Source organism: Sinocyclocheilus anshuiensis, unplaced genomic scaffold (assembly GCF_001515605.1).
Source record: "Sinocyclocheilus anshuiensis isolate Anshui unplaced genomic scaffold, SAMN03320099.WGS_v1.1 scaffold180, whole genome shotgun sequence".
NCBI lineage: Eukaryota > Metazoa > Chordata > Actinopteri > Cypriniformes > Cyprinidae > Sinocyclocheilus > Sinocyclocheilus anshuiensis.
Genome location: NW_015554093.1, coordinates 234,658 through 244,562, shown reverse-complemented (window position 1 = coordinate 244,562; position 9,905 = coordinate 234,658). Strand labels below are relative to the sequence as shown.

Sequence of the window (9,905 nt, the reverse complement as noted above, 5' to 3'; positions counted from 1 at the left end):
TGCCGCAAGCCCGCCGGCCGCTCCTTCGTCGAATCCGCCGGCCGCCGCTCACTCTAGCCCCCGGCCTACGCTCACTCTAGCTGCCGTCCTACGCTCACTCTAGCCCCTGGCCTACGCTCACTGTAGCCGCTGGCCTCCGCTCACTCTAGCCCCCGGTCTCCGCTCACTCTAGCCATCGGCCTCCGCTCACTCTAGCCCCCGGTCTCCGCTCACTCTAGCCACCGGCCTCCGCTCACTCTAGTCGCCGGCCTCCGCTCACTCTAGCCGCCGGCCTCCGCTCACTCAAGCCCAGACAATTTTTAATATAACTCCGACTGGATTTGTCTGAAAGAAGAAAGTCATATACACCTAGGATGACTTGAGGGTGAGTAATTTGTGGGCTAATTTCATTTTTGGGTGAACTAACCCTTTAAGCAGAATGAACTTTGCTCTCTCTTGTTTTATTGCTGTTATGTAGGCTAAGCAACCTCACCAAACACTCATAGCAGCTGTATGGATGAATGGAGATTAACAGACATTTTAAAACTGTAGTGCCACCATGAGGAAAAATAATAGATTCAATATAGAATCAACACTAGTTATAATCTAAACGATGACCTGGATGAATGAAAATTCCAAAACACAAAGAATCCTGTTCTTGTAGCCTAAAAAATGAGGAGATGTAGAGATTATTCACATTTATTGATATTTAAGTGATGTTAATGTTAATGGAATCAAGGAAAAAATTTGGCGCAAGGTTTTAGGAATATCTTGAAAATAATACAATAAACCTTGCGACTTAAAAATAACATCTACAGAATTGTACAGAATATCTTTTTCTCTCTGAAGGGGTTTTCTGAGGATGGTACGGGTGTCACCAGGGGGTCCTCTTTTGCATGGGACTCACAGTAAGCCATCAGCTCAGCTGCTGCTTTAGACACCTGTGCAAAGAGATACAAGCCAACAATATACAGCCAGAAATAACATCCCATAAAGCTGTTTGTGCATTTTCTTTTCCTCTTGAATAATTTTGTATTATTTTTTAATAATTTTTAATTAATTTTAAATGGCATTTGTAATTGTTTATGTTAATGAATAAAGCTAACATAAATTATTTAGCATAAAAAATGTGTCTTACCATCATCCTGTCAATATTAACCTCCAGTTTCAGTTGTTCCACTGTTTTTCGTGCATCTGCAATTTTGGCCATGTTATTAGACATTCTGCTCTTTTGTAGACACCAAATTAACCCTGCAGGAAAACAGCAAAACAAACCCCAGGAGAGTCTGGCTAAATGCATCTGGTAGATAACAACTCACCTCCAGTTCTACAGATGTCTGATGTTTTAGTTCCCTAAGAAGACAGTGCTATTGGCTCCTCTAGGCTATTAAAGACATCTCTGTTGCAGACTTGCAGTAATTGTTTTGCTGGGTCTCAGCTGGTCATGTTTTGGATGAGGCTCAGTGGGAGAGGTGAAACAGAGGAGTGCAGAAATGCTCTAGAGACCACAAATAATCTTCTCACTTATTAATATAAAGTCATATAATGTGCTTCACACTTTAACATTAAAGTCACAGTTTCACACAATTTACTCACAATTTACAGGTAAATAGCTGAACAATATGTTATTTCAGATGTTATTTCAGTTTATGAGTTTTTCAAAAAGTTTTAAAAGCATTTAACTTTTTTTTCTCCATAAATTTTGCACACAGAAAAATGTTGTTATGGGAACATAGATTTTCATATGGAAATCTAAGCACCACCAAAATTTTAATCATGCTGTTGCAAAGCAATGAAATATAATGTGGCATAACTGTTTGTCATATTATATTACAATTTCTAGATATAGCAAATGTACATAATTTAACTAACAAATGCATGTTCCTCCGTAAAGATTTAAAGTATACTTTGCAGATAATTAAGAGAAAAAATAAAATAAAAACATGTTTAGTCTATACAAAACAAAACTTTAACTATATTTAATGCATCATGCTGCTTATACTGTATATCTTAATGACTTACCACAGTTAATCCAGATTTATCCGTGATGCTGGCAGAAGAAAAGTCTTGTTATCTTACACATTACGACCTGCAGGACTGAATGAAGAGATAGTAAGGAGTGGATGGATGGGAAAGGCTGCCGTCTCTCATAATTAGTTTTTATTCCTCCCCCATATTGGGCTGAAGAGGCAAGTCACAGGCATCATGGGGTGTGACCTTCAGCTGAATATCTCAGTCGTGCATAATAGCGCATGAGTGATACCTGCCACCACAACGAGCTGCACTGAGCTATTATGTTGAGTAAAAAACTGCCATTTCAACAGACGGATAAAACATTAATAAATTATTGAACTGAAGCAGATAAAATAAGTAATGTAAGCTGGTTGAAATAAAAATAGAATCATTTTTATTCTTTGTATTTACAGTATAAAATCCTGGGGTGGGGTAAAGTTACAGCAAATGATGATTTTCATGCCCTCCTCAAACAAATGTTTGCAACCTGTGAAGATATAAGACTATTAATAGCTATCCTGCATGTGATTACCGCACTTTGTCGTTTCGGCATTTGCTCTATTGTTTCTATTTATTTTTTTATTATTTGTGAAAACGAAATATTTGCACACTAGATTAACATGTCCCTCCTGATATGAATCCCACCCAGAGGACTGTGACACCCGGAGAGAAACTGAAGGTGTGCTTAAGTGTTCTCATCGTTAATACCTGGGGAAGAATCGCAGGTTGAGCTCGACTGCAGGTGGCTCAAAGCTCTTCTCCAGGGCTTTAATGTCAAATGGCTCATTGGCAGCTGTTCTCAGACATTATTTATTGATCTACATGTTCAGTGCAGATGTGAGAAATGTAGCTAAATCCAGCCCTGAATTATGCACCGAAAATTCACTGAACAATTGACTTTGGCATTTAAATATTTAATCATGGCACTGGTGGTTCACTCAGAGAGAAAAGAAAAGAAAAGAAAAGGAAAAAAGAAAGCTACTACTCGTTTCATGTTTGGTATATATTAATATGCAGAAATGTCACTCTTCCAGTCAATAAAAAAAAAGACGCTGTTGCATAGTAATTTCTTTGGCTCAGTGCCATATTGTAAGGCTACAGGACTAAATATAAACTCGTCTCTGCTGGTTGTAGTAAAATGTTTGCACATGTTATTTCCTTAAAACTTGATCAATTTACTTGAGAAGAAGAACAGCAAAATCCTAACTTAAACAAGTCCTAACATTCGCTAACACAATTTTGCTTTTAAAATACACATATTTTGCTTTTATATGTTTTTACTGAAAAAAGGACAAAAATACTGATTGAAAGAAAGAAAAAAACTGCTGTAGTGACCCTCACAAAGTAGCTAAGATTATGTTTCTAACGTGCACTTGAAAATGTTTTTTCTTGCTCTTTCTTGTTTATAGTATAATTTTAATGTTCATCGCTTTTTGGAAAACTGTTATTGTTTGTTTAATGTCACCTTTCCATACAAAAGTGAAGTGATGTGAGAGAGAGAGAGAGAGAGAGAGAGAGAGAGAGAGAGAGAGAGAGAGAGATACACTTTTTTTTTTACTTGTAGGTCGTCTTTAATAATTCAACGTAAGAGACCTATGTTTAAAAAAAAAACAATTTAAACACATATCTTTACTTTTTCACACACATATCTACATAGAGAGAATTTTTTTTTTGTTTAATGTCACCTTTCCATACAAATGTGAAGTGATCGTAGAGAGAGAGAGAGAGAGAGAGAGAATAAATCCATGAAAATATGAGATGTGATAGTATAATTTTAATGTTCATCGCTTTTTGGAAAACTGTTATTGTTTGTTTAATGTCACCTTTCCATACAAAAGTGAAGTGATCGTAGAGAGAGAGAGAGAGAGAGAGAGAGAATAAATCCATGAAAATATGAGATGTGAAAATGTTCAGGTTGGCTAACGGCTGAAAGTTTTATGTAGCAGTTGCAAATACTGTCCTAAACATGCTGTAATCTGTTTTTCATGAACGAGTAGATGCATGGATTATCTTCTTTTTGCACCGTTAAATTTCGTTACAGTATTGTGCTGTACAATGGTTTTGATATTTACATACTTTAAATGTGTTCGCAAAACTGTTGGCAGTTTATTGAAGTGAAAGCAGGAATAACAATGTATAAAACTGAAGTTAGGCTTCAAAATGTAAGGTTAATAGAAGGTTAGGTTTCAAAACTTGACTACGACTTTCAGTACTTTCAAAAATAAAGTAACCCTTGTGACATTGTTTTATTACATTTAATTCAATAAAAAATAATCATGCACAGGTCTTGAATGTTTCTGCATCACATTCTTGCAGAGATTCCCTGCAGCAACATGTGGTGTTTAATTCACTTGCAGGCATCAAGCAGAATTACAATGAGCAGAATTTATAATTACATCTGAAAACACAGATTTACAAGGGTTACAGCTGTTCTTTTGTGTCATTGACATTCTATGTTCAAAGCGACTTACAAATGAGGACAATAAAAGCAGTCAAAACTAACAAAAGAGCAACAATATATAAGTGCAAATGAACGCAAGCTTCTAGAGGGCACATAACTCTGAAGTAATGAATTTAGGTAAATGGGTGCAGAGCCAGTGGTGGTTTTGTAGGCAAACATTAATGCCTTGAATTTTATGCGAGCAGCTACTGGTAGCCAGTGCAAATTGATGAACAGAGGTGTGACGTGTTCTTTTCGGCTCATTAAAGATAATGATTCATGTCTAGCATGTGCAGTAGTATCCTGAGATGGAATCATTCCAGTCTCCAAACACACCTTTCTTCACTTCTTTAAGGTGGTACACGATGCCAGCAGAAAACTTCTTCTTATATCCTTCCTTCTTGGATTTAGACCACACAGTCAGGGAGCAGCCTCGGCCCACCACAAGAGAAGAAATCTGGTTATTCCAAGCCCATAAACACAAGAATTTGCCAGAACAGCTTTCATCGTAGTAGCTGCTGTGCTCAAACATCTGGGCGCAGAGCTTGCTTCCATAATCATCTTTCAGCGTGGCTAGGTCAGGACACTCTGCATTGAGTCCCTCAAAGCACAGAGTTGCCAGGAGAAGAGCGATGGCCCCCTTCATGTTTTTAGTGTGTTGAGTGAAAAGAGATCTTTTGCCCTGACCTATATACATGAAGTTTCTCCATACGAATGACGCGTGTGAGAAACATCAGATTGTCCAACAGACAAAGTTCTTTCCCATACAGGTAAAAAAAAAAACACACACACACAAACTGTGTATTTACATGTATTCATGTAAATATATATAATCTATATTAGCAAAAATATTTTTGCTCATTTTTAAAAATATATCTGAAAAGATGTGGGTTATATAAAATATGCTGTATGAGCTTTCCAGTACCTTTTAAATAAATTGGACATATACAAATTATTATATCTTTTAAACTTTGTATTTCGTACTGTTTACAGTTGTTTTAGTCAGTTTTAGTGAACTGAAAATTTGTGTAATTTTAACAAAAACAAACAAACATCACAGATGGCCATGTCTGAATGTGCCGACACTTACAACAACATGTGGAAACCAGCCATATGCATGCATTTGACTGTGTGTAGCCTAATTTGTGCATAAATTATCACTATATCTGAGCTTCTCTAAATAAAATGTTTGATAATGAGATCTAGCACTATATCATAATTGTGGCTGAAAAAAAACGTATTTTGGATATTTTGGGCGCTCTATGTAATTTAAAAAGATCGTTCAAATCTAGTCCCATTGCCCTGCCAAAATTAAAATGATTGTGTAAAATGACATTAATTTTGTCACATACATTATCAACCATATTACCTCATGGATGTTAATGTGATTAGTTTAGTTGATTATATGTCAGAGAATATTATTATATATGTCAAATAATGATTATATGTCAAAAGAATCAAGAAAGAGAAAATGAACAAACCAGTTTCTGAATGTGTATGCATCATGCACTTACAGAGATTCCCTGCACATGCTGTTTAATTGACTCGATGATCTTAAAATATCACTTAGTTGTCATGATAAAATAATGCTTGCATATACTGACTACATTGAGCAATGATCTGAAAACTGTTCTCTTTACTTAATAATTTTGCACACATGTTCAAAGTTCAATGCAAACGGAGATATCGTCTTTTAAAATTCTGGCAGTTTAATGCCTACAAAAACGAGTTACTTCCCGGGTTCGTGACGTAACAAACCCAGATAAACCCCGCCCTCGGGAAAAGGCAGCAAAGGGGGCAAGGCCATGCTGCGCTGCTTTAGAGAAGAGGAAGAGAAAACTAGGGGTGCACGTAAAAATCTATTCATATATGAATCACGATTCTGTCTTCTAATGATTCTAATGGATTCACAAGTTTCAAAATCAATGTTCTAAAGCAGCGGTTCTCAATACTGTTCCTCGCGTCCCCCTGCTCTGCACACGCTCTGCATCTCTCTCTCTCTCTCTCTCTCTCTCTCTCTTTCTCTCTCTCTCTCATTCAGCTCAGCTCCAACAATGAACTGTTCCAATTATACACTTATTTTCACATAGCTATGAGAAGTGTTAAAGATGGACGCACGTGCAGTTGCCGTACTGTATTAAAGCTTTAATCAGGATAAAACCGTATATTAAAATACCGTATATTAAAAACATAAGCAGTAGCATTTACAAATAACAGCATATCTAAAAGTATGAGACAACAACAAACAAAAAACATAGGCCTACCATTAAAAGCCGTGCTTGCACAGGTTCTGCACGATCCTCTTCAATAATATCCTCTGCTTCTCAATCGGGCTCAAATTGATAAGCGATATTAAAGGGGTCATATGACGTTGCTAAAAAGAACATTATTGTGTATTTGGTGTAATGCAATGTGTTTATGCAGTTTAAGGTTCAAAAAACACATTATTTTCCACATACTGTACATTATTGTTGCTCCTCTATGCCCCGCCTTTCTGAAACACATCGATTTTTACAAAGCTCATCGTTCTGAAAAGCGAGGTGTAGGCTGATTGGCCAGCTATCCACTGCATTGTGATTGGCTGAATACCTCAAGCGTGTGACGGAAATATTACACCCCTTATTATACTGTAATGCTGTGTCCCGGCGCGATGAGACAACACCAATAAAACCCATTACAAACGCGGCATTTGTTGCATCCAGTGGGGACATAATTACTGATTATAATGACTTATACTGTCTTTTTACGCGTTGCGTTGCGTATCGCGCTGCATAAACATAAAACCATGTCTGCATAGACGCGCACTAGAGCCAATCACAACACACAACCTGGCTAGCTAACCAATCAGAGCCCATCGCCTATTTCTGAGGGCGGGGCTTCATAAAAGCTGGAAAAAATCAGCCCGTTTCTCAGAGAAGGGACAGAGCGGTGTGGAAAAAAGTTAAATTATGTGAAAAATAGTGCTTTTTTTTTTTTTTTTAAACAAAGCATTAACACATGTTAGACTGCACCCCATAAACACAATCAAGCCTAGAAAAAAAACAAGTGAACCACCCCTTTAAACAGCTTTGGCCATCAGATAATTAATTTAATTTAATCTATAATCTAACTTTAAAAAATTGCTTCAGATGAAAACAGGCTCTAGTCTGTCATTCTTGCTGAGCAATAGTGCTGTTTTACTTTAAATAAGTGTCACTTTCATTCAAATTATTAAAACATTGATGGCTGATCTAAACATATAGTAATACAAGCTTTCAGGAAGCCTTCAAATGTTATATTTGTTGTGTGTAATTGACACCTGACACCAGTGGCGTAGACAGGGGAGGTGCCAGGGGTGCTGCTAGCAATTTTGGGCCCTATGAAAGACCCATTCCACACCAAACATACAAGCCAACCTAGTTATCCAAAATCTTTGTCTGCAATTTAATAATACTGACCTATTACTTTTACTATTGCTTTTGACCAGGTATCAGTATTTAGTCAGAGTCCTACCCATAGCCGCGGGAATATATTTTATCTGGGGCTGGGGCTGCGCTATATGCAGTTGTAGTGCAGGGCTGCGGTGGGGGATTTTAAACAAAATCCTAATATTAAACAGCCCAAACACTTATAGATGAACATACAAATTAATGAAAACTGTGTTATATAAGAATTAATATATATTTGTGCTTTTGTGATTTTAGCTCAATAATATTTTTTTCTTTAATATTTGTATTATTTTAAGGGGATTTTACTAAATATTAACCTCTAAATTATGCACCATTTATCTTCTGCAATATCAGGGTGTAACCTCTAGATGGCTGTATAGCCCTACATATAAATACATATAAACCGTTTGCTGCAGAGTGAGAACTTTAAACGTAAAGTTCACCCAATAATGAAAATTTGATGTTTATCTACTTACCCCCAGGGCATCCAAGATGTAGGTGACTTTGTTTCTGCAGTAGAATACAAACGGAGATTTTTAACTCCAGCCGTTGCAGTCTATCAGTCGTATAATGCATGGCAATAGTAACAAAATCCATGAGAGTAAAAAAAACATGCAAAGACAAATCCAAATTAAACCCTGCGGCTCGTGACGACACATTGATGTCCTAAGACACGAAACGATCGGTTTGTGCGAGAAACCGAACAGTATTTATATCATTTTTTACCTCTAATACAACACTATGTCCAACTTCCTTGAGCGCGCGCACGGCATCCGATGCGTGAGGTGTGTACGCGCTTTGGCGTAGTTTACGTTAATGTGTGTGTTGATATCCAGCCGAAGAGCAATCAACCATAACTTCAGGAGAGCAGGCTCAGAAGTTGGGAATACGTGGAAAGTCACCACTCCCGAATAAGTTCGCGCGAGAGAACGTGATTTTTTAGTTTTAAGTCGGTTTGAACAATCCGGATAAGCGCAAGTAAGTACCATTTTGATTAGCCGTCGTACCTACAATTACGCTTGCGTAAACTATGCCAGAGCGCATACACACCTCACGCATCGGATGCCGTGTGTGCACTCAAGGAAGTTGGACATAGTGTTGTATTAGAGGTAAAACATGATATAAATACTGTTCGGAAATACTGTTAGAATTAGACAGCCTTTGTACACAGGCTTACACTGGTAACTCATCAGTGGACTTTCCTCGTCAGTATAGGCTATATTTTTTCACACTTTTCTCATTCTATATTTCTGACTTTCCAAAAGCGCCTCCTACTAGCAGAGAATGAATGTTAATTTTCAATAATCCAGCAGTTTTTGTTCAGATCAATGCGAAAATTCACCCACATAACCCCGTTTTAAATTAATATAATAATTTATACTTGACTCACCCCTGGTTTAAACGCTCAGTTGTGAGGCTTGTCATTTTATAATTTATTTTGTTTTTGTGAAAACCTCTATCTCAACTGTAAATGAGTTGCTATTTCGTGGTCTACAACATGAAAGAAAGCTATTATAACATGTACATGAAAAATGTAGAAACATTGGACACAACTATGGGGCACCATTGTGCAGCAGCAAGCATCACAACAAAAAAGGAACCTCAAGGTTGATCTAGGAAAATGTGTGCAAATGTATAGGGCCCCATTCCTATATTTTGCCTGGGGCCCCCAATTCACTAAATCCGCCCCTGCTTTGCACAGGTGTCTAAAGCAGCAGCTGAGCTGATGGCTTACTGTGAGTCCCATGCAAAAGAGGACCCCCTGGTGACCCCCGTACCATCCTCAGAAAACCCCTTTAGAGAGAAAAAGATATTCTGTACAATTTTGTAGATGTTATTTCTAAGCCACAATTAAACATCACAGGGGATTTATCATTAACACTTGTTTTTCTGGATAATGTTATATGAAGCACCATTACTTCAAACGAGTTATACTTGAAGCCCGCCCTCTGAGAAAGACTGAAAATATTGTTATAAATTGTAGCAACCCCTCCCCCTTTACCTTTAGGACGCGGCTCATGTTTATAACAGTAATCTTGGGGGGT

At 37.4% G+C, this 9,905-nt stretch overlaps 1 protein-coding gene across 3 annotated transcripts; it reads right to left on the bottom strand.

Moving 5' to 3' along the window:
* Positions 1-713: 713 nt before the first annotated feature.
* LOC107669366 (guanine nucleotide-binding protein G(I)/G(S)/G(O) subunit gamma-8) lies at positions 714-2,049 on the bottom strand. Of its 3 annotated transcripts, none has more exons than XM_016461551.1 (3): positions 2,002-2,049; positions 1,118-1,230; positions 714-920 (listed from the first exon to the last, which is right to left on the bottom strand). In XM_016461551.1, the coding sequence occupies exons 2-3, from the start codon at positions 1,199-1,201 to the stop codon at positions 792-794; spliced, it is 213 nt and encodes a 70-aa protein (XP_016317037.1). In that variant the 5' UTR covers positions 1,202-1,230; positions 2,002-2,049; the 3' UTR covers positions 714-791. The 3 variants fall into 3 exon arrangements, 2 of the variants coding, with proteins under 2 accessions (XP_016317037.1, XP_016317036.1); XR_001631983.1 differs by lacking the exon at positions 2,002-2,049 and adding an exon at positions 1,299-1,364 and having other exon boundaries at positions 899-920; positions 1,118-1,173; XM_016461550.1 differs by lacking the exon at positions 2,002-2,049 and having other exon boundaries at positions 1,118-1,290.
* Positions 2,050-9,905: the final 7,856 nt, after the last annotated feature.

What these genes read in the sequence shown, in the direction of transcription:
- LOC107669366 (XM_016461550.1), bottom strand. Translation starts at nt 1,279, where the DNA reads ATGCATTTAGCCAGACTCTCCTGGGGTTTGTTTTGCTGTTTTCCTGCA. An exon ending in TTAATATTGACAGGATGATG is followed by an intron (nt 921 to 1,117) that starts GTAAGACACATT and finishes CTCTTTGCACAG; the next exon opens with GTGTCTAAAGCAGCAGCTGA.